The sequence below is a fragment of the Globicephala melas genome, chromosome 11 (genome assembly GCF_963455315.2).
Source record: "Globicephala melas chromosome 11, mGloMel1.2, whole genome shotgun sequence".
NCBI classification, from domain to species: Eukaryota; Metazoa; Chordata; class Mammalia; order Artiodactyla; family Delphinidae; genus Globicephala; species Globicephala melas.
The window spans coordinates 258,265-286,223 of NC_083324.2; the positions used below are offsets into that span (position 1 = coordinate 258,265).

Consider the following 27,959-nt stretch of genomic DNA (forward strand, 5'->3'; position numbering starts at 1 on the left):
CTCCTGCGCTCACACACAAGGGGCCGACAGACCCCAGCCCTCGCTGGGAAGTGGGGCTCCTTCTGTCTGGCTCCTGGGAGGGGCTTCATGAGAAAGTGAAGGGGACAAGGAAGGATGCAGTGAAACATTGAGGGCGCGAGGGAAACGGCCGTCAGGGTCTGGCTGGAGTTGGCGAGGAGGGAATCGGGCTTGGCCAGCTCAGTGGGATCTAGGGTGGTGAGGGCTGGACTCCAGGCTGAGGGCTGGGCTTGAGCGTGGGGTGGACTTTCCGAAGGAGGGGAACCGGCCGAGGTGCACAGGAGGCGTGAGTGAGCATCCAGCCCGCAGCTTTGGGCTCCTGCTGGCTCTGGCCTTGACCCTGCTCAGCTCGCCCTCAGGCCTGGACACTGTCCCCGGCACCTGTGGGATGCACAGTGGACACACTCATTCATTTCACGTAGAGACCCCCTTCTCCTCGGGGTCGGGACGGCAGCTCAAGGCTGGTCTAACCTCTGTCGGCACGAGCCTGGGCCCCTAAGAAGCACCTTACAAGTCTCTGTCCTTTGAGAGACAGCAGGGCTCTATTCCTTCTGTGAACACAGCCTCTTCCTGTGGCCGTGAGCCCCTCAACACCTAGGTCAAGTGGCCGCAGGGCACTGCTTCTTTCTTGGGGGCCTGCAGGCCTCTCGACCTTGAGGGGTGACAGTCCTCAGGGGCTCAGACCTGGCCCGAGGAGCAGGTGCTTCAGGCTGAGATGTCCCCAGGCCCCGTGCGGCCTCACGAAGGCCGGGCCTCACGTGGCTCCGGCTCTCTGGTCCAGCCCGAGTCAGCGTGGGCCGGACAGCTGGACGCTGTCAAGGTCGCTCCAGGGGACAGGGAGCCTCCTCGTGGGAGGCCAGCCGAGGGAGGTCCCACCGGACACGGCAGCCACTCTCGTAGGAGAACCTGATCTTCGGGGAGTGGACAGCAGGAGTGGCGGAGCCCTGAGCGAGGCTGAGTCACCCGGCCTTTGTTCCTCACCGTTGGCTCTGGCCCTCGGCCGAGGGGCAGTGGAGACTGTCCACAGCACGGGGCACCTGGCAGCTCTGCCCGGGTGGACTCCTTAGGAAACGCATCCTGGTGTGGGCGGAGGCCGGTGTTGGGGGCGCCCAGGCTTGGACATCCAGGGAATGCGTCACCAGCCTGACCATGGTGGTCACCCAGCTGGACCTGGAGCTCTGCTTTCAGGGCACGAAGCTGCGAGGCTTCCGCTGTGAGTTCACCCGCTGCCCCCGCGGCGTCCTCCCCGAGACCACCTTCACCATCGTGGGCCAGGTTGTGGTGCCCGTTCTGCTGTCTGGCCTCGGCATGGTGATGGCTGGCCTGCTGATGAACACCGTCCAAGTGCGTATGGCGAGGCGGGGGGCAGCATGGGCCCCGGGGTGGGGGACCAGGCATCACACACAGGACAGGCCCCTGGGTCGGGCAGGGGACGGGGCTCGGGGGGTGGCAGGAGTGTCCTCCTGGAACCTCAGTGTCTGAGAGTCACAGAGGCTTCTGACGACCCTCCACCGTCAGCCTGCATGAGACTCCTCAGCCTAGGAGCTCTAACTGTTCTCCTTCCAGCAAACGCAGACCCATTAGGCAGGGCCTGGGGGGCCTTGAGTCCTGCTCCTACGGTGTCTCCCCACCCGAGGGGCTCAGGCATCCTGCCTCAGCCTCTCCACCTGCAAGCCGGGCAACGTTGTGAGGTTGGTGTGCTGGCCCGAGCGGGGGTGCCGGGCACCGCTTCTCCAGCCCGAGAATTTCTGGAGGGGGGTCTCAGCGGGAGGACGGGGTCCTGAGCACGGCGGGGGTCCAGGCGCACAAGGGGATGCAGATGCGGGGGCCTCTATCAGGAGAGGTGTTTGCTGGGAGACCCAGGGGGTCTGTTTATGCCCTGGGTCAGCTCTGGGAGCCGTGTTTGGGTCACTTACGGAGTTAGTGTGTTCTCGATCCGCTGGGGCCTGTATGTGAGCGTGCGGGGGGAGGGGCGGTCACCTCTCACATCCCGCCGTGCCCCTGCCTGTGAGCTGGAGGGGGCGGCTGACACCTACCCGGGTACCCGGCTCTGAACGAGGTTCTTGGGGCGGCGTCTGGCCGCCCTGCCCAGTGGACAGGGTACTTCTTCACCTGCTGCCAGCTTGAGACCCGGATTCCTGTCTGCTGCTTCCCCTGGAGTTGCCCCAGGGTCTGTCACCCTCCCTGGGCCTTGCGGACACTGGGAGAGTCCACCCTGAATCTCCATCCTTGACCTTCCCCAGCACCTTGCGTGGAGCATGGCCTTGTGTCCCCGACCTGCCCGCCCATGACCCTTTCTATGGGGCCTCGGGGCCGAGAACAGGCGGCCGAGAGTTCGACAGAGTCCAGGAGGTTTGGTGGGGCCCTGGGGGAGAGGGGGTCATGCCTGACCATCAGCGGAGGTGCCCCGGGGCCGGGTCTGGAGGGTGTCCAGCTGGTGAGTGCAGCGCCCTTCCTGACCGCGTGCGGGTTCCGTCTGGGAGGTGGGCCCAGAGCAGATGTGGGGCAGGCTGTCTGCAGGTTTGGCCTTGAGCCATCAGCTTCGGGAAGGCCAGCGACTGGGAGGATGGGACAGCTCTGTACGTCACAGCCCTTTCCTCATCCCCACTTTGCAGACAGGGTGCGTGAGGGTCAAGGGCCCTCTGTTTACTGGCTTCCGGTGCTCACCACCTCCCTGCTCACCCCTCCCGGCAGTGCAGGAAGCAGCCTTGAGGCTCCCAGAGGGAAGCCCACATCGCAGGGGGCTCCTGGCTCCAGTGGTACCCAGGCTGGTACCTGACCAGAGCCATTCACACCGGGCCTCGGGGCTTCCGAGCCCGCAGTGAGGTAGACCACCTGGCCCGACAGCCGCGCCTTGTGGATGGTCCCCGGTGCGGCTCTGTGCCTGGCTGGGTGCAGGTTTCACCTACACTCTTGGGGACCGGGAGTCTCTGATTCTGGGCCTGGGGATTGAGGCCCAGTAAGTGGCCAGAGTATCAGTTTCGTGTCTTCAAAAACTTTTTCTTCAGTTACACAAGTAAGTGTAAGTATTTCTTTTTATGGAACAAGCATCGCAGCGAGGTTAAGCCCTCTTTGACCACGGCCTCAGTCGCCGTAGCTCCCTTACTATCGAGTCGTGGTGTCATTCCAGACCTTTTTGGGGTTTACATGCACACGTGGGCACCAGGGACCGTGAAAGCACATGTGATTACTCTTCCCAGATCAGGACTGAACCAGACAGGCTGGCTGCTCGAAGCAGCCGAGAGCCAAGCGCCAGGCAGGTGGACAGAGCCACTTGTCACCCAGTTCCTCCTTTGTTGAGCGAATTTGGTCGAATCCTGAGCGGAAGCTGATCTTCCTGGCTGGCGTGTCTGGTGGCCGTTGGGCCCCCTGCAGACAACGGGCAGGGGGCGGAGGCAGCAAGGGAGGAGGGGCAGGTCGGAGACTGTGCAGACGCTTCGCTGGGCCTCAGAGGTGGCGTTTCCTGGGTGCGTGAGCAACAGTGAACGTCCCAGCGAGGGGGCCCTTGTGCGCAGACCACGGAGGGGGCGAGCGTGTGGGCGGGGGGCGGCCGCCAAGGGTGAAGCGTTGTTCGCTTTGTCCTCGTTCTTTGTTCTAAAACAAACATCACGTTTTGCTTCACTGGCGTCCAGCACAGGCGTGGAGAAAATCGCACAGCCAGTGAGCACGCAGTTTGGTGAGCCATCTGGGATAAAGGGGTGCGTTAACCTGCCAGATGGAGGGCTCGCAGCCCCGCCCACTCCTCATGCCCCGATCTGCACTGCCTTTGTGTTTGCGGAACATGAGGACCTGTGTGCCCAGAACTGGAATTAGTGAAGGGTCGTAAGGGGTGGAGTGACATGTCCCCCCTGGCTGCTGGGGTCTGAGATGACCCGGAGGTGCTGCTCAAGGCTGCAGGGGAGAGCTGGGGACTGTAGGCGTGATTGAGAGACCCCCACACACAAGTGCAAGAGCCAGCGCACGGGGCCCATGCAGCAGGGTCAGCGTGGAGCCTTGGGCGGGGGACCTGTGGAGTGTCCAGGGCTGTCCACGGCCGGGGGCAGGCGTGAGCTGGGTTGTGGAGCCAGCTGCCGTCAGGGTGCTCTGGGAGTGGGTGACCAAAATCCTGACCCATTCAGGGTCTCCCTGAAGAGGTCTGCAGGTCAGGCAGCTCCAGCCCTGTTCATCCTTCGGACTTGTTGTCCCTGGGGCCCTGGCCTTCTGTTCTCCTGGCACCGTCCACCTTTGCTGGCTTTGTCTCTGAGTAGCCCCTCATGGTCGTCAGACCTGATGTGTCTAAAGCCCCTTCCCAACCCTCCTCGGCCGTGCCTGTGGCCCAGCCCAGGCGACCCCTTGCAGGAGGACAGGACCACCGCTCGCAGGCTTACCTCCTGCCGCCCCTGTGTGGGGTGGGGAGGGGCCTGGGCCTTGGAAGGGAGGGGACTTGGAGAGAAGGGAGAACCGAAGCAGGAGGGGGAGTCAGGGTTAGAGGGCAGGGGGTCACAACCTTGCTGTACTGCTGGCGGAATCAGATCCGAGTGGATGGGGTGAGTCCAGGGAAGTGTTGTTTTTTGTTTTTTTTTGGCTGTGTTGGGTCCTTGTTGCTGTGCACGGGGTTTCTCTAGTTGCAGCGAGTAGGGGCTACTCTAAGTTGTGGTGCGTAGGCTTCTCATTGCAGTGGCTTCTCTTGTTGCCGAGCGTGCGGGCTCAGTAGTTGTGGCTCGTGGGCTCTAGAGCGCAGGCTCAGTAGTTGTGGCTCGTGGGCTCTAGAGCGCAGGCTCAGTAGTTGTGGCTCGTGGGCTCTAGAGCGCAGGCTCAGTAGTTGTGGCTTGTGGGCTCTAGAGCGCAGGCTCAGTAGTTGTGGCGCACAGGCTTAGCTGCTCCGCGGCATGTGGGATCTTCCCAGACCAGGGCTCAAACCCATGTCCGCTGCATTAGCAGGCGGATTCTTAACCACTGCGCCACCAGGGATGCCTCCAGTCCCTTACGTTTGAAAAATGTAAAAGATCGGGAGGGAGATGAGGAGCCCTCAGCGGAGGCCAAGATGGGACAATCAGAGGTCAGCACAGGACAGGACGAGGCCCCGTCAGCCATGTGGAGACATGGGTGTGCCCATCACGTAGCGGGGGAGGGGTTCCCACGGGGAGTCACCCCGCACACATGGGTCTCAGGTGCGGCGGCCAAGTTCAGTGGTGCCGGGGAAGAAGGGGGCGGAGAGAAGGGGGTTTACTTGGGGGGTGGGTACTCGGTCTTGTGTGTTCGTGGGAGGAGGGTGAGAGCGCCAGCCCCTGGGAGGGGGCTTCCCAGGTGGGAGGGGCCTCTGCTGGACAGGACGCAGCACCCCCCTGGCTGGTGACACATTCCTTCTGCACTTTTCGGAGAGGAAGGCTTGTAACTCCGCCAGAGCTGGGACTGGGTTCTCAACTTCCCAGCTTTGTAGAAAAGGTAAAGGAGAGGGAACCGTAACTGTGAGTCTGCGAAACTTCCCAGATCTCAGGACACAAAGGGGTCTTCAGAGGGCCTGGCCCGCCCCTCTGCTTCCAGGTCCTGTAAGATGCATTGTGGGGTGGCTCTTTTGATGACCCTCTGGGCCCCTGGGGTAGGGGGACTCTTGTCTTGGGGACGGGGGACCAGACCCCACGCCACCTGCCTCCCAGCTCACAGAGCAGCAGGGTTTCTAGGACCAGCTTCTGTGGAGGGTCACAGATAGCTCAGGCCCAGGGAGACGAAAGCAGCCAGTCGGATCAGTTGGGGTGTGAAAAATCAGTTGGGGTAGGGGCCGTCTAACTGCACGTTAAACAGGTAGGACCAGTTTCCCTTCACAAAGAAACGTCTTCACGTTCTCTTGAAGCGTGCTTGTGCTTCCCGTTCCTTCTTTTTACATTTTTATTTATTTACAAGTGATAGAGACACATTCTGTCAGTTTTCACAAATCCAGGGCCCCCATGTGACCTTGGGCCCCACCCATCGGCCTTGGGGCCAGGGAGTCCCTGCCCAGCCCAGATCGTCCTGCCAGCTCGCCCGTGAGAAATCTCACAAGAAATCCCCAGCTTTGAAGTTGGGGGCTCATTCCTGTTTCTACAGACGTGTACGCAGGACAAAGCAGTTCCCCGTCCACGGGCACGGGCCCAGACCCAGTCTCCCAGCAGCCAGGGAAGGAAGGGGTTCCCTGGGCCACTGTTCACGGTTGATCATTACTCTGTTTAGTTTAAGGCCATTTAAGAAACTGGGTAGTTTTTTTCATTTTACAGGGAACGAGGACTTGTCGAAGTATCTCTCGAGCAGTTCCTGAGAGGCGCGGTACGTGTGCTTGGACTGACCCCCAGTTCTTTCCCCGCAGCACTGGCCCGTGTTCACGGAGGTGAAGGACCTGCTGACCTTGGTGCCGCCCCTGGTGGGCCTGAAGGGCAACCTGGAGATGACACTGGCCTCACGCCTCTCCACCGCGGTGAGTGGACGTCTGCACATCTGACCTCCAGGTCTCCCCGTGGAGCTTGTGGGTGGGTGGGTTGGACTCTGAAAATCTGATGTCGTTGGGAGTTTTCCTGTCGTGTGGCTCTACCTGGTCACTCCTCCCAGCCATCACCCTGCCTTGCGGCCAGAGGCTGGGCAGCGGATGAGGCCCAGATGTCAGGGGCGCTGTGTCCTTGTGTCCCCTGTTCATGCTGGAGCCTGAGGCTGGTTCCACACATGACCCAGAAGCAGTGGCGAATGTCCTAGAATCCTCGTCACCAGGGTGTCCTCCTCTGGGCTCTCTGTCACAGTTCCCAGCTTTGCGACTCTCCTCACCTTCCCAGGGCATGGAAATCCCTTTCCTTCTGTTATGGGGATGGTCTCCTTTCTCTGTGAAAACGTCCTGATGCGCTGTGTTCTAGACACCGAGAGGTGGGCGATGCAGCTGGGGTGCTGGGGGGTCCCTGGAGCCCGAGGCTGGAGAGAGAGGTGAGGGGTGGCCAGCTGAACAGCAGCCCGCAAAGATGTCCACGTCCTGACCCGTGGAGACTGAACGCTCCCTTACGTGGAGGTGTTTGCACATGATCAAGTTAAGGCCCTTGTGGTAGGAGATAATCCTAGATTGTCCAGGGGGCCCGGTGTTGTCACAAGGGTCCTTACCAAGGGGAGGTGGGGTTGGGGGGAAACGTCAGACACAAGAAGGAAGCAGAGTTGGGGGAGCAGATGCTCGCCACCACCTGCAAAGATGAAGGAAGGGCCGTGAGCCAGGTGTAGCTCTACCTGCTGGAAACGGAAAGAAACAGCTGCCCCCCCTGCATAGACCCTCTGTAGACCCCTGGCCTCCAGAACTGAAAGAGAAGACGTTTGCATCATTTTCAGCCACTGAGTTTGTGGTAATTTGTCACAGCAGAGGCCAGACCGTGCAGTCTTGTAGGCCATTGAAATGTCTTAAGTGGCAGGTGACATGGTGCCCGTGTGTGTGCACATACACGTGTGCACACACGTAAGTGTGATTAAATGGGTTGGTGAGAGGGAAGAAATGTTGATGGTAATCCCTGCCATGGTGGCATTTCAGGTTACATTTTTTTTAATATAAATTAATTAAATTAATTTATTTATTTAGGCTGCGTTGGGTCTTCATTGCTGTGCACGGGCTTCTCATTGCCGTGGCTTCTCTTGTTATGGAGCACGGGCTCTAGGCACATGGGCTTCAGTAGTTGTGGCACGTGGGCTCAGTAGTTGCGGCTCACGGGCTCTAGAGCACAGGCTCAGTAGTTGTGGCACACAGGCTTAGCTGCTCCGCAGCATGTGGGATCTTCCCACACCAGGGCTTGAACTCGTGTCCCCTGCATTGGCAGGCGGCTTCTTAAGCACTGTGCCTTGAGTTACATTTTTATTCCATGGTGCTTAACTGCATATTAAACACTTCTGTGCTGTGATTGTTTCTGTTATAATGTTTTTTAAATGCATAAAATGTGGAGGGGAAAAAAGAATGATTGGAACAGTTCATCATCACAGCCTGTTTGAGGAGAACAGCCCCATTATCAGTGCAATAGAACCTTTATAAAAGCATTCAGGGGCTTCCCTGGTGGCGCAGTGGTTAAGAGTCCGCCTGCCAATGCAGGGGACATGGGTTCGAGCCCTGGTCCGGGAAGATCCCACATGCCGCAGAGCAACTGAGCCCGTGCGCCACAACTACTGAGCCTGCGCTCTAGAGCCCGCAAGCCACAGCTACTGAAGTCCACGCGCCTAGAGCCCATGCTCCACAGCAGAGAAGCCACTGCAATGAGAAGCCCACGCACCGCAACGAAGAGAAGCCCCTGCTCGTCGCAACTGGAGAAAGCCCGCACGGCAGTGAAGACCCAACTCAGCCAAAAATAAATAAATTAAATAAATAAATTTATAAAAAACAAAAAAAAGAACCTTTCAACACCCAACATTGTATTAATGTGTAAATCAGTGCAACAAAAACTCACAAATTTTAAGTGTACGGGTCAGTGACTTTTGACAAATATACACACTGACATAACTACTATCCCAATCAAGATACAGAGCCTGCCACCCACAGTCCATCCCAGAAACCCCGATCCACTTCCAATCTCTGTAGATTAGTTCTGCCTTCAAGACCCACTCATGATGTAAAAAATATTCTTAGTGCAACTTGAAATAGAAGAATATTTTATTTATATTGTTCTGGATGTTTCAGCTAGTGTAATATGCCAAGAAAAGGAAATAAGACCCTTAAATAAAAAAGAGGGAGAAAAACTTATTATTTGCTATTGATATGCTTATCTTCTTGGAAAACTAAGCAAATCAAGTGGAAAAGTTTTAAAACTAATAATCTCAGTAAAGTGATCTGGTTTCAAAATATCTAGATGAAATTTAAAATAGACATTAACATGTGTAACTGCGTACTTCTGCACACACCAAAATTGGTCATTACAAAATACAACTGAATTGTAAAATTGAATTGAAAAAATTGGAGAGAGAGATCTTTCAAACAATGAACAAATTTTTTTTAGTTGTACATATATATACATTCTTTTTTTATTTGTATAGTCTTTTCCATCATGGTTTATCATAGGATATTGAATATAGTTCCCTGTGCTGTACAGTAGGACCTTGTTCTTTATCCATCCTATATATAAAAACTTACATCCGCTAACCCCAACCTCCCACTCCACCCGTCCCCCAACCCCTTTCCCCTTGGCAACCAGCAGTCTGTTCCCTGTGAATCTGTTTCTATTTCATAGGTTCACGTGTCATATTTTAGATTCCACGTATAAGTGATATCATATGGTATTTGTCTTTCTGACTGACTTCGCTGGATCTCTAGCTGCATCATGTTGCTGAAAATGGCATTATTTCATTCTTTGTTATGACTGAGTAATATTCCACTATATATGTGTACCACATCTTCTTTATTCCTCTATCAATGGAAATTTAGGTTGCTTCCATGTCTTGGCTATTGTAAATAGTGCAGCAATGAACATTGGGGTGCATGTATCTTTTTGAATTATAGTTTTGTCCGATATATGCCCAGGAGTGGGGTTGCTGGATCATATGGTAGCTCTATTTTTAGTTTTCTGAGGAACCTCCATACTGTTCTCCACAGTGGCTACACTGTGTAAATGATTTACATTCCCACCAACAGTGCAAGAGGGTTCCCTTTTCTCCACACCCTCTCCAGCATTTACTGTTTGCGGATTTTTTGATGATGGCCATTCTGACTGGTGTGAGGTGGTACCTCATTGTAGTTTTGATTTGCATTTCTCAAATGATTAGCCATGTTGAGCATCTTTTCATGTGCCTATTGGCTATCTGTATGTCTTCTTTGGAGAAATGTCTATTTAGGTCTTCTGCCCAGTTTTTGATTGGGTTGTTTGTTTTTTGTTGTTGTTGAGTTGTATGAGCTGTTTGTATATTTTGGAAATTAAGCCCTTGTTGGTTGCATCATTTGCAAATATTTTCTCCCATTCTGTAGGCAGTCTTTTCGTTTTGGTTATGGTTTCCTTTGCTGTGCAAAAGCTTGTAAGTTTGATTAGGTAACATTTCAAACTGTGAACCAATTTTAAAACTTTTTCATCCTGAAGCCTCAAAAAGAAATGTGTGGGACCCATTCAAATAAAATGACAAAACTCCATAAAGGGAAATAGAAATTTGGAGGGAGAGACGGAGTTTCTGATGGGAAAAATCAATGTTGTAAAGTTACCAGTTCTCCCTGTTTTTGTTTATAAAATTAATGCAGTTAATGTCAGAGAGATTTGGGGGAACATTTGACAGTATTATTTTTATTATTACGTGTGTGTGTGTGTGTGTGTGTGTGTGTGTGTGTGTGTGTGTGTGTGTGTGTGTGTGTGTGTGTGTGTGTGTGTGTGTGTGTGTGTGTGTGTGGTACGCGGGCCTCTTACTGTTGTGGCCTCTCCCGTTGCGGAGCACAGGCTCCGGACACGCAGGCTCAGCGGCCATGGCTCACGGGCCCAGCCGCTCCACGGCATGTGGGATCCTCCCGGACCGGGGCACGAACCCGTGTCCCCTGCATTGGCAGGCGGACTCTCAACCACTGCGCCACCAGGGAAGCCCTTGACAGTATTATTTTAAAGTTTATCTGGAGGAATGAGTCAGAATAACCATGAAAATATTGGTAGGAAAAAGAGAAAGAAGACTAATGGTGAAATTTGATTTCCAGATTTTATAACATAATATAAAGTTATAGTAAGAAAAGTATTTTGCAGCCAGTCTCAATTGATATATCAGAGAACAAAACAGAACATCCAGAAATAAACTCAGACTTTACAAATACAATCTACTGTATAATAATATGACATTTTAAATCAGTGAAAAGAGGGTGAATTATTAATAAGTGGTTCTGAGATAATTGGCTAATTCTTTAGAAGTAATTTTTATTTTATGTCATACCTAAATGTATATTTTGAATACATGGAGTAATTTAAAGTAAAGCATGATACCAGAAAAACACATCAGTATTTTTAGAGTTGGTGACAAGAAATGCTTTTTAAGTAGCAGAACAAGTGCAGAACTCATAAAGGAAAGACGATGCCTTGTCTCAGTTAAACTGTGAGCTACGTAATAATTTTAGTTCCCTGGGGCTGTCATAACAAAGCACCACAGACCGAGTGGCTTAAACAATAGCAATGTATGGTCTCCAAGCTCTGGTTAAAAGTCAGAGATGGAGGCTGGGATGGGCTGGCTCCCCCTGAGGCTATAGGAGGCTCTGCTCCAGGCCTTTGCCCAGCTCTGGGTCTGCTGTGATCTCCACTGTTCCCTGGCCTGTAGATGCACTGCCCCAACCTCTGTCTTTGTCTTCACGTGGCTCTGCCTGTGTGCACATATCTCCAAATGTCCCCTTTCCATAAGGACAGCAGCCACGTTGGATTAGGTGCCCACCCTACCCCAGTGTGACCTCGTATAAACTAAGTTCATCTCCAACCACCCTATTTCCAAATCAAGTCAGTTACGAGGTTCTGGGGGTTCGGACTTCAAGCTCTGTTGGGGGGACACAATTCTACCCGTACGGTTTCCTCGTACAAATTAAAAGGGGAATAGCCCACAAGGGGAAGAGTTATACAAAATTAACAGATCATCTGTATCCTCAAGTATCTAAGCAGCTCTTTTACATCAGCATGAAGACAGACCCTTCAATAGCAACGTGAACAAAGGGTATGAATCAGAATTTCATGTTCAGGGTCAGTCTCCGTGCTCCCAATGCATGGGGCCCGGGTTTGATCTCTGATTGGAGAACTCGATGCCATGTGCATGCCACAACTAATAAGTCTGCAGTGCCGCAACTGAGAGTCCACATGCTGCAAAAAAAAAAAAAAAAAAAATCCCGCATGCCACAACTAAGACCTGGCACAGCCAAAATAAGTAGTAAAAGAAATAAAATTTTAAAAAATATATTTTAAAAACTGCCAGAAAATTTTATGAAATCTCACCAGCAGTTTTTGAGATATTCAGTTTTTCTGCATCCTCACCAGTATTTGGTATCGTCTAGTTTTTATTTTAGCTGTTTTAATAAATATATAGTGATATCTCAATCTTGGTCTTAATTTACATTTCCCTAATGACTAATAACGGTCGTCTTTTCTCATGTGCTTCTTTGCCATCACATAACTCTTTGAGTGAAGCATCTTTTCATATCTAATTACATTACTGTTTTTACTCTTGAGTTTTGAGAGCTCTTTATAAATTCTATATATGAGTCTTTTGTCATATATGTGGTTTGCAAAAATTTTCTCCCATTCTCTGGCTTGACTTTTCACTCCCCGAAAGGGTCTTTTAAAATATTTTATTTTAATTTTAGTAAAATACACATAAGTTTTACCATCTTAACTGTTGTTTAGTGTGCATTTCTCCACGTCCTCCTCAGCACTTGTTACTTCCTGGGTTTTTGTTTTGTTTTGGGGGGGGAGTTGTTTGTTTTTTAAGTAGTAGCCATCCTAATGGCTGTGATATTGATTTCTATTTCCCTAATAATTAGTAATGTTGAACATCTTTTCATGTGCTTTTTGCCATTTTTAATTTTCTTGGAGAAATGTCTATTCAAGTCCTATATACATTTTTTAATGGGGTTTATTTATTGGTTGTTGAGCTTTAGGAGTTCTTTATGTATTCTGGAACTTAACCCTTATCAGATATATGATTTGCCAATAGTTTCTCCCTTTCTCTTGGTTTTCTTTTCACTCTGTTGATTGTGTCCTTTGATGCACAAAGGTTTTAAATTTTGATGTAGTCCAGTTTATCTATTTTTATTTTCTTACCTGTGCTTTTTGAGTCATATCCAAGAAATCATAACCAAATACAATGTCATAAGATTTTCCCCTATGTTTTCTTCTGAGAAGTTTATAGTTGTAGCTCTAATGTTTAGATCTTTGATCCATTTTGAGTTAATTTTTGTATATGGTATTAGGTAAAGGTTCAACTTCATCCTTTTGTACGTGGCTGTCCAGATTTCCCAGCACCATTTGTTGAAAAGACTGTCCTCTCCCCATTGAACTGTCTTGGCGTGCTTGTCAAAAATTATTTGACCATATATGCCAGGGTTTATTTCTGGGGTCTCTGTTCTAGTCCGTTGGTCTATGTGTCTTTATGGCAGTACCACACTGTTTCAAAGCCTGTAGCTTTTAAATAGGTTTTAAAATCAGGAAGTATGAGGCCTCCAACTTTGTTCTTTTTTTAAAATTTTTATTGAAATATAGTTGATTTACAATATTGTGTTCGTTTGAGGTGTACAGTAAAGTGATTCAGTTATATGTATTTTATTTATTTATTTATTTTTACACTCTCTACCATTATAGGTTATTACAAGATATTGAGTATAGTTCCCTGTGCTATACAGTAGGTCCTTGTTGGTTATCTGTATAGTAGTATGTATATTTTAAGCACAAACTCCTAATTTATCCCTCTCTCCCCCTCCCCTTTGGTAACCATAAGTTTGTTTTCTATGTTTTTGAGTCAGTTTCTGTTTTGTAAATAAGTTCATGTATCATTTCTTTTAGTTAGATTCCACATATGAGTGATACCATATGATACTTGTCTTTGTCTTACTTAGTATGATCATCTCTAGCTCCATCCATTTTGCTGCAAATGGCTTATTTCATTCTTTTTTATGGCTGAGTAATATTTCACTGTATATATGTACAACATCTTCTTTATCCATTCCTCTGTCGATGGACATTTAGGTTGCTTCCGTGTCTTGGCTATTGTAAACAGTGCTGCCATGAACATTGGGGTCCATGTATCTTTTCTAATTATGGCTTTCTCCAGATATATGCCCAGGAGTGGGATTACTGGATCATATGGTAGCTCTATTTTTAGTTTTTAAAGGAACCTCCATTCTGTTCTTCATAGTGGTTGTACCAGTTTGCATTCCCACCAACTGTGTAGAAGCATTCCCTTTTCTCCACACCCTCTCCAGCATTTATTATTTGTAGACTTTTTAATAGTGGCCATTCTGACTGGTATGAGGTGATACCTCATTGTAGTTTTGATCTGCATTTCTCTAATAATTAGCAATGTTGAGCATCTTTTCATGTGTTTGTTGGCCATCTGCGTGTCTTCTTTTGAAAAAATGTCTTTTTAGATCTTCTGCCCTTTTTTTTTTTTTTTTTGCGGTACGTGGGCCTCTCACTGTCGCAGCCCCTCCTGTTGCAGAGCACAGGCTCCGGACACGCAGGCTCAGCGGCCATGGCTCACGGCGGGATCCTCCCGGACCGGGACACGAACCCGTGTCCCCGGTATTGGCAGGCGGACTCTCAATCACTGTGCCACCAGGGAAGCCCTCTTCTGCCCATTTTTTGATTGGGTTGTTTGTTTTTTTGATATTGAACTGTATAAGCTGTTTGTATATTTTATTGGTGCTATAGTGGCCTCATAGCACGTTGGCTCTTCGTTGCGGTGCACAGGCTCCTCTCTAGTTGTGGCACGCAGGCTCCGGAGTGCATGGGCTCAGTAGTTGTGGCGCACAGGTTCAGTTGCCCTGCGGCATGTGGGATCTTAGCTCCCTGACCAGAGATTGAACTGGCGTTCCCTGCATTGCAGGACCAATTCTTAACCACTGGACCACCAGGGAAGTCCCTTTGTTGGGAGTCTTTAAATCACAGATTCAATTTCAGGACATGTGATTGGTCTGTTCACATTTTCTCTTTCTTCCTGGTTCAGCTTTGGGAAATTGTACCTTTCTAAGAATTTGTCCACTTCTTCCAGGTTGTTCATTTTATTGGCATATGGTTGCTTGTAGTAGTCTCTTAGGATGCTTTGTATTTCTCTGGTGTCTGTTGTAACTTCTCCTTTTTCGTTTCTAATTTTATTGATTTGGGCCCTCTCCCTTTTTTTCTTGATGAGGCTGGCTAGTGGTTTATCAATTTTGTTTATCTTTTCAAAGAACCAGCTTTTAGTTTCTTTCGTCTTTGGTATTGTTTTATTCGTTTCTAGTTCATTTATTTCTGCTCTGATCTTTATGATTTCTTTCCTTCTACTAACTTGGATTTTGTTCTTCTTTCTCTAGTTGCTTTAGGTGTAAAGTTAGGTGGTTTGTTTGATATTTTTCTTGTTTCCTGATGTAAGCTTGTATTGCTATTAACTTCCCTTTAGAACTGCTTTTGCTGCATCCCATAGGTTTTGGATCATTGTTTTTTTCGTTTTCATTTGTCTCTAGGTACTTTTTTGTTTCCTCTTTGATTTCTTCAGTGATCCATTGGTTGTTTAGTAGCATATTGTTTAGCCTCCACGTGTTTGTTTTTTACAGTTTTTTCCTTGTTTATTTCTAATCTCATAGCGTGTGGTCAGAAAAGATGCTTGATATGATTTCAGTTTTCTTAAATTTACCAAGGCTTGCTTTGTGGCCCAGCATGTGGTAGATCCTGAAGACTCTTCCACATGCACATGAGAAGAATGTGTATTCTGCTGCTTTTGGATGGAATGCTCTATAAATATCAGTTAAGTCCATATGGTCTAATGGGTGATTTAAGGCCTGTGTTTCCTTATTGATTTTCTTTCTGAATGATCTATCCATTGATGCAAGTGGGGTGTTGGGACTTCCCTGGTGGCCCAGTGGTTAAGACTCCACACTCCCAATACAGGGGGCTCAGATTCGATCCCTGGTCCAGGAACCAGATCCCTCACGCGTGTCGCAACTAAGTGTTCGCATGCTGCAACTAAGGAGCCTGTGAGCCACAACTAAGGAGCCCGCCTGCCACAACTAAGGAGCTCACGTGCCACAACTAAGGAGCCGGCGAACCGCAACTAAGGAGCCCACTGGCTGCAACTAAGACCTGGCACAACTTAATTTAAAAAAAGCAATTAATAGGTATTAAAAAAAGGCATGCTATAAAAAAAACAAAGTGGGGTATTAAGCCCCCACTATTATTGTGTGACTGTTGATTTCTCCCTTTATGGCTCTTAGTGTTTACCTTACATATTGAGGTGCTCCTCTGTTGGGTGCGTATCTATTTACAATTGTTATGTCTTCTCCTTGGATTGATCCCTTGATCATTGTGTAGTGTCCTTCTTTGTCTCTTATAATAGTCTTTATTTTAACGTCTATTTTGTCTGATATGAGTATTGCTATTCCAGCTTTCTTTTGATTTTCATTTGCATGGAGTATGTTATTCCGTCACCTCACTTTCAGTTGGTATGTGTCCCTAGGTCTGAAGTGGGTCTCTTGTAAACAGCATATATACAGGTGTTGTTTTTGTAGCCATTCAGCCATTCTGTGTCTTTTGGTTGGAGCATTTAATCCATTTAAGGTAATAATCAATATGTATGTTCCTATTGCCATTTTCTTAATTTTTTTGGTTTGTCTTTGTAGGTCTTTTTTCTTCCTTTCCTCTCTTTTTCTCTTCTCTTGTGGTTTGATGACCATCTTTAGTGTTCTGTTTGGGTTGTGTTTCCTTTTTTGTGTTTGTACCTATTATAGATTTTGGGTTTGCTGTTCCCATGAGGTTTTGTTATAGCAGTCTGTATATGTACGTGGTTATTTTAAGCTGCTGGTTGCTTTCCTGCCTAGAGAAGTTATTTTAGCATTTGTTGGAAAGCTGGCCTGGGGGTGCTGAATTCTCTTAGCTTTTGCTTGTCCATAAAGCTTTTGATTTCTCTGTCAAATCTGAATGAGAGCCTTGCTGGATAGAGTATTCTTGGTTGTAGGTTCTTCCCTTTCATCACTTTATATATATATCATGTCACTCCCTTCTGGCCTGCAGAGTTTCTTCTGAGAAATCAGCTGATAACCTTATGGGCGTTCCCTTGTATGTCATTTGTTCTTTTTCCCTTGTTGCTTTTAAAGTTTTTTCTTTGTCTTTAATTTTTGTCAGTTTGATTACTGTGTGTCTTGGTGGTGTGTTCCTCCTCCTTGGGTTTATCCTTCTTGGGACTCTCTGCGCTTCCTGGACTCGGGTGACTGTTTCCTTTCCCGTGTTAGCGAAGTTTTCAGTTATTATGTCTTCAAACCTTTTCTCAGGTCCTTTCTCTCTTCCGCTTCTGGGGCCCCTATAATGCAAATGATGGTGCATTTAATGTCGTCCCAGAGGCCTCTGAGACTCTCTTCGTTTCTTTTCATTCTTTATTCTGCTTCTTGGTAGTTATTTCCACCGTTCTGTCTTCCAGGTCACTTATCGGTTCTTCTGCCTCAGTTATTCTGCTATTGATTCCTTCTAGTGTATTTTTCATTTCAGTTATTGTATTGTTCATCTCTGTTTGTTTGTTCTTTAGTTCTTCTGGGTTTTTGTTAAACATTTCTAGCATCTTCTCGATCCTTGCCTCCGTTCTTTTTCTGAGATCCTGGATCATCTTCACTGTCATTATTCTGAATTCTTTTTCCAGACGGTTGCCTATCTCCACTTCACTTAGTTGACTTTCTGGGGTTTTATCTTGTTCCTTCATCTGGAGCATATTCCTCTGCCGTTTCATTTTGTCTAACTTTCTGTGATTGTGGTTTCTGTTGTGCAGGCTGCAGGATTATAGTTCTTTCTGCTTCTGCTGTCTGCCCTCTGGTAGATGAGGCTATCAAAGAGGCTTTTGCAGGTTTCCTGATGGGAAGGACTGGTGGTGGGTGGAGCTGGGTCTTGTCCCTCTGGTAGGCAGGGCCATGCTCAGTAAAACTTTAATCTGCTGATGGGTAGGGCTATTTTCCCTCCCTGTTAGTTGTTTGGCCTGAGGTGACCCAGCACTGGAGCCTACAGGCTATATGGTGGGGCTAGTGGTGGCCTCCAGGAGGGGTCACGTCAGTGAGTACTTCCCAGAACTGCTGTTGCCAGTGTCTTTGTCCCTGCAGTGAGCTTCAGCTGCCCTCCCCATCACCTCTGCAGGAGACCCTCCAGTACTAGCAGGTAGGTCTGGTCCAGTCTCTTATGGGCTTTTTACCCCTGGGTCCTGGTGCGCACAGGACTTTGTGTGTGCCCTCCAAGAATGGAGTTTCTGTTTCACCCTGTCCTGTGGAAGTCCTGCATTCAAACCCTGCTGGCCTTCAAAGCCAGATTCTTTGGGGACTACTCCTCCTGTTACCGGATCCCCAGGCTGGGAAGCCTGATGTGGGGCTCAGAACTGTCACTCCCATGGGAGAACTTCTGTGATATAATTATTTTCCAGTTTGTGAGTCACCCACCCAGCAGGTATGGGATTTGATTTTATCATGATTGTACCCCTCCTACCATCTTGTTGTGGCTTCTTCTTTGTCTTTGAATGTAGGGTATATATTTTTTTTTTTTTAGGTTCCAGCATTTTTTTGTCATTGGTTGTTCAATAATTAGTTGTGATTTTGGTGTTTTCATAAGAATGGGGTGAGCTGACGTCCTTCTACTCCGCCATCTTGAACTAATCTCCCAAACAAACTCTTAATATGTCCTGCATAGGTGAGTTGGCACCTTTGGAACAAGGGGCCACTTACACCTATCATTCTAAGAGATCACCAATCTGTCTTGGAGTCATTCTTCTTATTTGTGTGTATATCTGTTGTAGATTTTTGGTTTGCAGTTACCATGAGATTTTATTATAGCGGTCTATATAGTATACATGATTGTTTTAAGTTGCTGATATGTTCATTTCCAATGCATTTCTGATATCCTGCATTTATACTTTTCTCCTCTCATGATTTTGGTTTAGATACATACTTGTGTATGGATGACTTCCTACTTTCACTCTCTGTTTCCCTTTACCAGTGAGCTTTTCCATTCGCGATTTTCTTGTTTCTAGTTGTGGCCTTTTCTTTTCTGCTTAAAGAAGTTCCTTCAGCATTTGTTGTAAAGCTGGTTTGGTGGTGCTGAATTCTTTTAGCTTTTGCTTGTCTGTAAAGCTTTTATTTCTCCATTGAATCTGCATAAGACCCTTGCTGGATGGAGTATTCTTGGTTGTAGGTTTTTCCCCTTCATCACTTTAAAGCTATCGTGCAACTCCTTTCTGGCCTGTGGAGTTTCTGCTGAAAATCTGCTGATAACCTTTTGGGGGCTCCTTTGTTATTTGTTGCTTTTCCCTTGTTGCCTTTAATATTTTCTCTTTCTCTTTAATTTTCATCAGTTTGATTACTATATGTCTTGGCATGTTCATACTTGGGTTGATCCTGTCTGGTACTCTGTGCTTCCTGGACTTGGGTGACTGTTTCCTTTCCCATGTTAGAGAAATTTTAAGCTATTATCTCTTCAAATATCTCCTCAGGACCTTTCTCTCTCTCATCTTCTTCTGGAACCCCTATAACTCGAATGTTGGTGCATTCGACATTGTCCCAGAGGCCTCTTAAACTGTCCCTGTTTCTTTTCATTCTTTTTTCTTTATTACGTTCTGAGACAGTGATTTCCACCACTCTATCTTCCAGCTCACTTAACCATTCTTCTGCCTCATTTATTCTGCTCTTGATTCCTTCTAGTGTATTTTTCATTTCATTTATTGTATTCTTCAACTCTGGTTGTTGTTTATTTTTTCTAATTCTTTCTTAAAAGCTTCTTGTAACTTCTCAGTCAGCGCCTCCATTCTTTCCCTGTGTTCTTGGATCATCTTTATGATCATTACTCAGAACTCTTTCTTGAGTAGGTTGCCCATCTCCACTTCACTTAGTAGTTCTTCTGGGGTTTTATCTTGTTCCTTCGTCTGGAACATATTGCTTTGCCATGTCATTTTGTTGAAATTTCTATTTGTATTTTTATGTATGTAGTAGCTTAGTTACATTCCTCAACCTTGGAGAAGTGGCCTCTGTAGGAGACGTTCTCTGTGTCCCAGCAGTGCTCTCCCCTCTCGTCACCCAAGGGCCAGGGACAAGCTAGTCCCAGGGTAGGTTCTGACCTGTATTTTCAGACTCAGTTCTGTGGGCTTCAGGATCGTAGTTTCCTTCCTTCTGGTGTCTGCCCCCTAGTTGGTAAGCCTGGTCTAGAGGCTTGTACAGGCTTTCTGGTGGGCAGGGCCATGTCAACGGGTATGTCTAGAGGTGGCTGTGGGTTCAGAAAGTGTTTAGGCAGCCTGTCTGCTGATGGGTGGGGCTGTGTTCTGCCTGTTGGTTGTTTGGCCTGAGGCGTCCAGCATTGGGGCCTACAGGCTGTTGGGTGGGGCCAGATATTGGTGCTAACGTCCCAAGCAAGATATCAGCCTCCAGATGCATACTCCTGGATATGTTAACCACCAGCTTTTATGTCCCAGGAGAGAGCCGCAGCTGCCCAAGAGACCCTCCAAGACCAGCAGGTAGTCCTAACCTTTGGAGTCACTGCTTTTGTGCTGTGACCTGGCACTCAAGGGACTTTGTGTGCACCCTCCAAGCATGGAGTCTTTGTTTCCCCAAGTCCTGTGGAGTTCTTGAGATTCAGACCTGCTGTCCTTCAAAGCCAAATGCTCTGGGGGCTCCTCCTCCCAATGCCAGATCCCCACGCTGGGGAGCCTGATGTCGGGCTCAGAACTCTCACTCCCGTGGAAGCACTTCTGTGATGTAATTATTCTCCAGTCAGTGGGTCACCCACCCTGGGGGGTATGTGATTTGATTAGATTGCAAGTATGCCCCTCCTCCTGTCTCACTGTGGTTTTTTCTTTGTCTTTGGATGTAGAATATCTTTTTTGGTAATGTTTCAGTCTTTTTTATTGACGGTTGTTCAACAGTTAGTTGTGCTTTCGGTTGTTCAACAGTTAGTTGTGCTTTCGGTGTGCTCATGGGAGGAGGGGAGCTCAAGGTCTTCTACTCCACCGTCTTGTCTTTTCCAACCTGGTTTGTTTGTTTAAGATTGTTTTGGCTTTGGGTGGGGGGGGTCTCTTGAGACTCCATATGAATTTTTAAATGAACTTTTTCTATTTTTGCCATTGGGTTTTTGATAGGGATTGCATTAAACCTGTAGATTGCTTTTGGTAATATTGACATCTTAACAATATTGTTTTCCAATCCATGAACACAGGATATCTTTCCATTTATTGGTGTCTTTCAAAATTTCTTTCAGTGACATTTTGAGCATACAAGTCTTTCACCTTCTTTGTCAAGTTAATTCCTAAGTGTTTTTTTCTTTTTGATGTTACAGTAAATGAAAGTTAAATTGTTTAATTTTTTCTTCAGATTGTTCATTGTTAGTAAAGAGACACACAAGTGGGTGTTTTTTGTTTCTGTTGTTGATTTTATATTCTGTGACTGATGGATTGCTTTTAGTTCAGTTTTTGTGCAGTCTTTAGGGTTTTCTACATATAAGATCATGTCATCTGTGAGTAGAGATAATTTTACTTCTTTTCTCTCCAATTTGAATGTCTTTTATTTCTTTTTCTTGCCTAATTTCTCTGGTTAAGACTTCCAGGACTGTGTTGAATAAAATTGGTGAAAGTGGGTATCCTTGTTTTACTTGATCTTAGAGGAAAAATTTCAGTATTTCACCATGAGTGTTATGTTAGTTGTGGGCTTTTGATATATAGCTTTTATTATATTGGGGTAGTTTCCTTCTATTCCTAGTTTGTTGAATGTTTTTATTATGGAAAGTTGAATTTTGTCAAATGCTTTTTCTGCATCAGTTGAGATGATGGCGTGGTTTATTTTCCTTCATTTTGTTAATAGAGTATACTGCATTGATCAGTTTTCATATGAACTAGCCTTGCATTCCAGGAATAAATCTCTTTTGGTCATGGTGTACAGTAATTTTAATGTGCTCTTGAATTCTAGTATCGCTAGTATTTTATTGAGGATTTTTGTGTCAGTATTCATAAGGGATATTACTCAGTGGTTTTCTTGCAGTGTCTTTGTCTGGCTTTGGTATCAGCGTATCTGTCCTCATAGGATGAGTTTGGAAATGTTGCCTCCTCTGCAATTGCTTTGGAAGAGGTTGAGGAGGTTTGATGTTAATTCTTCTTTAAATGTTTGGTAAAATTCACCAGTAGAGCCATCTGGTCCTGGGCTTTTCTTTATTGAGAGGTTTTTGATTACCAATTCAATCTCCTTACTAGTTATGGGTGTGTTCAGAGCTTCTATTTCTTCATGATTTAGACTTGGTCAATTGTGTATTTCTAGGAATTTATCCTTTTCATCTAGGTTGTCCAATTTGTTGGCATATAATCATTAAAGTACTCTCTGATAGAAAACAGCTTCCGTAGGACCGCGACCGTCGCGCGGCGGTCACGGCCCCTTTAAGCCCGAGCCCCGCCCCTGGCTCCCCAACCCCTTCTCTCCGCTCCCCCTCCAGCCCGCACCAGGTACCCCGGCGGGTCGTGCGGCTTCGCGCGCGGTGAGAGCCGGCGGTCACCATGGCGATGCGGGAGCTAGTGGAGGCGGAATGCGGGGGTGCCAACCCGCTCATGAAGCTGGCCGGGCACTTCACCCAGGACAAGGCCTTTCGGCAGGAAGGGTTGAGGCCTGGCCCCTGGCCCCCAGGAGCCCCAGCCTCGGAGGCGGTCTCTAAGCCTTTGGGGGTAGCCTCTGAAGATGAGTTGGTGGCCGAATTCCTCCAGGACCAGAATGCACCACTTGTATCCCGTGCCCCTCAGACCTTCAAGATGGATGACCTCCTGGCAGAGATGCAGGAGATTGAACAGTCAAACTTCCGCCAGGCACCCCAGAGAGCCCCTGGTGTGGCCGACTTGGCCCTGTCGGAGAACTGGGCCCAGGAATTCCTTGCAGCTGGAGACGCTGTGGATGTAACTCAGGATTACAATGAGACTGACTGGTCCCAAGAGTTCATCTCTGAAGTTACGGACCCTTTGTCTGTGTCCCCGGCCTGCTGGGCTGAGGAATACCTGGAGCAGTCAGAGGAGAAGCTGTGGCTGGGAGAACCAGAGGGGACAGCTGCCACTGCTCGCTGGTATGATGAATACCAGCCTGAGGCGGACCTGCAGCACACGGCCAGCGACTTTGTGGCCAAGGTGGATGACCCAAAGCTGGCTAACTCTGAGGGTACTTCAGAGGCCTGGGTTGACCAGTTCACAAGACCAGTAAACACATCTGCTCTTGATATGGAGTTTGAACGAGCCAAGTCAGCTATAGAGTCTGAGGTCGATTTCTGGGACAAGTTGCAGGCGGAGTTGGAGGAGATGGCCAAACGGGATGCTGAGGCCCACCCCTGGCTTTCTATGACGACCTCACGGCTGCTTCCTACGATAAGGGGTACCACTTGGAGGAGGAGAACCCCCTGCGTGACCACCCCCAGCCTTTTGAGGAAGGGCTGCGGCGACTTGAGGAGGGTGACCTGCCGAACGCTGTCCTGCTCTTCGAGGCGGCTGTGCAGCAGGACCCCAAGCACATGGAAGCCTGGCAGTACCTGGGGACCACCCAGGCGGAGAATGAGCAAGAACTCTTAGCCATCAGCGCGCTGCGGAGGTGCCTAGAGCTAAAGCCAGACAACCGGACGGCACTGATGGCGCTGGCTGTAAGCTTCACCAACGAGTCCCTGCAGCAGCAGGCCTGCGAGACCCTGCGAGACTGGCTGCGCTACACACCAGCCTATGCCCACCTGGTGGCAGCCGGGGAAGAAGGGGCCAGCGGGGCAGGACTGGGCCCCAGCAAGCGCATCCTGGGCTCTCTGTTGTCCGACTCCCTGTTTCTCGAAGTGAAAGAGCTCTTCCTGGCAGCTGTGCGCCTGGACCCGACATCCACTGACCCTGATGTGCAGTGTGGCTTGGGAGTCCTCTTCAACCTGAGTGGGGAGTATGACAAGGCGGTGGACTGTTTCACAGCCGCCCTCAGCGTTCGTCCCAATGACTATTTGCTGTGGAATAAGCTAGGGGCCACCCTGGCCAATGGAAAGCAGAGTGAAGAAGCAGTAGCTGCATACCGTCGGGCCCTCGAGCTCCGGCCTGGCTATATACGGTCCCGCTACAACCTGGGCATCAGCTGCATCAACCTTGGGGCCCACCGTGAGGCGGTGGAACACTTTTTGGAGGCCCTGAACATGCAGAGGAAAAGCCGGGGCCCTCGGGGCAAAGGAGGTGCCATGTCGGAGAACATCTGGAGCACCCTGCGTTTAGCCTTGTCTATGTTAGACCAGAGCAACGCCTATGGGGCGGCTGATGCCCGGGATCTGTCCACCCTCCTAGCGATGTTCGGCCTGCCCCAATGACAGTGGGATGGGCTGCCCTGCGAGTGTTTGCCTGGAGGGGTGCCTGCTCTGGATGTGATCCCCTCTCCCCAAACGGGCCTACCAAGGGGGTGGGCTGATGGCCACAAGCGGTACTGCCTCTCAGGAGCTGCCTCAGTGTAGGGGTGGGTGGTCTGGGTTCTAGTTCCTGCATAATTGTAGGAAGATGAGCTGTGTTGTCGGAGTCCCTTGGTAATTCAAGGGCTGTCCGTGCAGCTCCAGATCTCTCTGCTCATCACGCCCTTTCTTGGTGCTGCTTTTTGGGAAGGACCCAAGGATACAGGTTGTCATCTGCTGCCGTTTCTGATTGGGTCTACCACATTTGTAGCGTCTGTCCTCCCCCTCCTTTCTCCTTTTACTGGGACTTGATGATAGTCCAGCCTCCTCGCGCAGTGGTGTGTGGTAGGTTCTGTCAAGCACCTCTGTGATGACTAGGGTGGGACGTGTTAGGAGTTGGCCTGTGTGATTTAAATGTTGATTTGGCTCAGCAGAGCTGAGGTTTTAGGGGTGCTCGTAGTTCTGTCATTCTTGGACCTCTCCTGGCTATAGCTCAGAGTCCCTGGATAATGCTGCGCGCAGTAATGGGCGTCATTACCATAGGGGTCCTCAGGGGCTGCCGGGGTTAAGTTGCTGCAGAGTGTTCGGGTGTGGGGAGAGGAAGCCTCATTGTGGAATGAGCCTCAAAGGGACCACGTGGGCTCAGGTCAAGGGCTCTGGCTTGGGGGCCTGTGGAGGGAGGACAGAGCAGGTGGGACGAGGAATGTCCTGAGTGCAGCCATCCCCCTCCTCTTAGAAAGACCTGCGAGTAGGAATTGAGCTAGCTCTTCTGGAAAGTTGGTTCAGAAATTGCAGGCTTGCCAAATTCCTGGCAGAGAGAGGGTTCAGTGTTACCTTGAGCCTTTGCTGTCCTTGAAATGTTTGTAGTGGGGAGGGTCGGAAAATCCCCTTCCCCCATATCACCTCCACAAGGCGAAGGCTGAGAGGAAGTGAGTGAGCAGCTTAGGTTCTGCCGGGGAGATGCCCCGAGCCCAGAAATGACTGAAGTGGCCGGGAAGCCTCTTGCCTTGTCTTAGGTAGCTAATGGTCAGATTTTTTTTAAAACTACCGTGGTCCTAAGTTTCCATCCTAAAATTTATTTTTCTTTGTATGAATATGTGTAAATGATTTAAAAAATAAAACTGTAAAATATTTGTATGAGGAATAAATGGAACAGACATGAAAAAAAAAAGTACTCTCTGATAATACTTTTTATTTCTGTAAATTGAGTAATAATGTCTTCTCAGTTCTACTTTTAGTTATGTGAGTCTTTTCTTTTTTCCCTTAATCAGTCTAGCTTAAGGTTTGATCATTTTGTTGATCTTTTTGAAGAAACAGCATTTGTTGATTTTCTCCATTGCTTTTCTATTTTCTATTTATCCCTAATATTTATTTTTTCCTCTATTTTTTATTGGAGTATAGGTGATTTACAGTGTTAGTTTCTGCTGTACAGCAAAGGGAGTCAGTTATTCATACACATGTTATCCACTCTTTTTTAGATTCTGTTCCTATATAGGGCATTACAGAGTACAGGATGGAGCTCCCTGTGCTGTTTAGTAGTCTTATTAGTTATCTATTCTATATACAGTAGTGTGTATATGTCAATGCCAATCTCCCAATTTATCCCTCCCCTCCCTTTTCTCACCTGGTAACCACAAGTTTGTTTTCTACATCTGTGACTGAAGTTCTGTTTTATAAATAGGTTCACTTGTACCATTCCTTTAGATTCTACATATAAGCGATATCATATGATATTTGTCTTTCTCTGTGTGACTTACTTCACTTAGTATGACAGTCTCTAGGTCCATCCATGTTGCTACACATGGCATTATTTCGTTATTTTTCATGGCTGATATTCCACTGTTCATATGTACCACATCTTCTTTATCCATTCCTCTGTTGATGGACACTGAGATTGCTTCCATGTCTTGGCTATTGTAAATTGTGCTGCAGTGAACACTGGGGTACATGTCTTTTTGAATTATGGTTTTCTCTGGATATATGCCCAGGAGTAGGATTGCTGGATCATACGGTAGGTCTATTTTCAGTTTTTTAAGGAATCTCCATATTGTTCTCCACAGTGGCTGTACCAATTTACATTCCCACCAACAGCGCAGGAGGGTTCCCTTCTCTACACACCCTCTCAACCATTTATTGTTCGTAGATTTTTTGGTGATGGCCTAATATTTATTATTTCTTTTATTCTGATAGCTTTTGGGTTTAGTTTGTTCTTTTCTGGTTGTAAAGTTAGGTTGTTGATTTGAGATTTTTCTTCTTTTTCAACGAATGTTCCAGGTGCCCTTAAGAAAAATATGTATTCTGCTGTTGTTGGGTAGAGTATCATGTATCTGTTTGTTAGGTTCAGTTAGTCTATAGACATGTTCAAGTCCTCTGTTTCCTTCATAATCTTCTGTCTGGTTGTCCTATCCATTATTGAAAGTGGAGAACTGAAGTCTTCTCCTATTATTGCAGAGCTGTCTACTTCTCCTTTGAATTCTGTCAACGTTTGCTTCCTGTATTTAGGAGTTCTGATGGTTGGTCTATGTATGTTTATAACTGTTACGTGTTCCTGGTGGTTTTGTCAATGTATAATCAATATATATTTTATCAATATACACAGTCTTCTTATCAGTATATAATGTCCTTCTTTGTTTCTTGGATCAGTTTTTTACTTAGTATCTATTTTGTCTGATATTAGTACAGTCATCCTTCCTCTTGTTTGGTTGCTATTTGTAAGGAATATCTTTTTTCCACCTTTTCTCTTTCAATCCATGTGTGTCGTTAGATCTAAAGTTACCCTCCTGTAGACAGCATGTAGTTGGATCTTGTATATTTAAAAATTTACTCTACCCATTTATGTTTTTCGATTGGGAGGTTTATTTACATTTAAAGTAATTAGTGATAGGCAAGGACTAATTATTGCCGTTTTGGTATTTGTTTTCTGTATGTCTCATAGCTTTTCTCCCCCTCATTTTCTCCCTTTCTGTCTTTTTGATGAGTTCTTTTTTTTTTTTTTTTTGATGAGTTAATTTTTTGTAGTGATAGGTCTTGACTCACTTCTCATTTTTCTTGTGTATGTCCTGTAAATGTTTTCTTTGTGGGTACCTTGGGGAATCCGTATAAGATCCTAATGTTATAATAATCTATTTTAAACTGCTACCGACTTAAATTAGTCAAAAATTCTATTCCTTTAAAGCTCTACCCCGTTTATGTTATTGATATCATGAATTACATTTTATATACTGTGTACTCGGTAATATAGTTTTTTTGTTTTTTGCGGTACGCGGGCCTCTCACTGTTGTGGCCTCTCCCGTTGCGGACCACAGGCTCCGGACACGCAGGCTCAGCGGCCATGGCTCACGGGCCCAGCCGCTCCGCGGCATGTGGGATCTTCCCGGACCGGGGCATGAACCCGTGTCCCCTGCATCGGCAGGTGGACTCTCAACCACTGCGCCACCAGGGAAGCCCAGTAATATAGATTTTAATTAATCATGAATTACATTTTAGATACTTTGTACTCAGTAATATAGATTTTAATTATTTTTATGCTTTTGTTTTTTAAATCCTACAGAGGCATGAAAGTGGAGTTATGAACCAGAATTACAATACACAGGTTTTTATATTTGGCTGTGTGTTTGCTTTTACTGGAGAACTTCATATTTTTCAATATATATATTTGACTGACTTTTGATCATCCTTTCATCAACTCCCTTTAACATTGACCATAGGGCAGGCCTAGTGGTAATGAACTCTGTCAGCTTTAATTTATCTAGAAATGTCTTAAATCCCCCCTCATTTTCAAAGGACAGTTTTTGCCAGAATTACTTGTTGACAGGTTTTTTTTTTCTTTCCGGACTTTAAATCTGTTTTCCTGACCTGATACATAAACTATGCTAGCTTCTGGTCTGATGTGTGAGTCGGGTGAGAGAGAAGCCCATCTCTTGG

At 47.4% G+C, this 27,959-nt stretch overlaps 1 protein-coding gene and 1 pseudogene across 8 annotated transcripts in view; both read left to right on the forward strand.

The window, feature by feature from the left end:
- SLC41A3 (solute carrier family 41 member 3) overlaps positions 1-27,959 on the forward strand; it is an 80,507-nt gene that overhangs the window by 20,040 nt on the left and 32,508 nt on the right. For all 8 annotated transcript variants that reach the window (XR_011377801.1, XR_011377798.1, XR_011377800.1 and 5 more), the window contains exon 3: positions 6,338-6,445. Coding sequence is in view for 4 of the 8 variants with exons in the window: in XM_070046576.1 (XP_069902677.1) it covers positions 6,338-6,445 (108 nt within the window). In the remaining 4 variants the exon portion in view is untranslated. The remainder of the gene's footprint in view (positions 1-6,337; positions 6,446-27,959) is intronic.
- LOC115849463 (peroxisomal targeting signal 1 receptor pseudogene) lies at positions 22,042-24,362 on the forward strand (annotated as a pseudogene).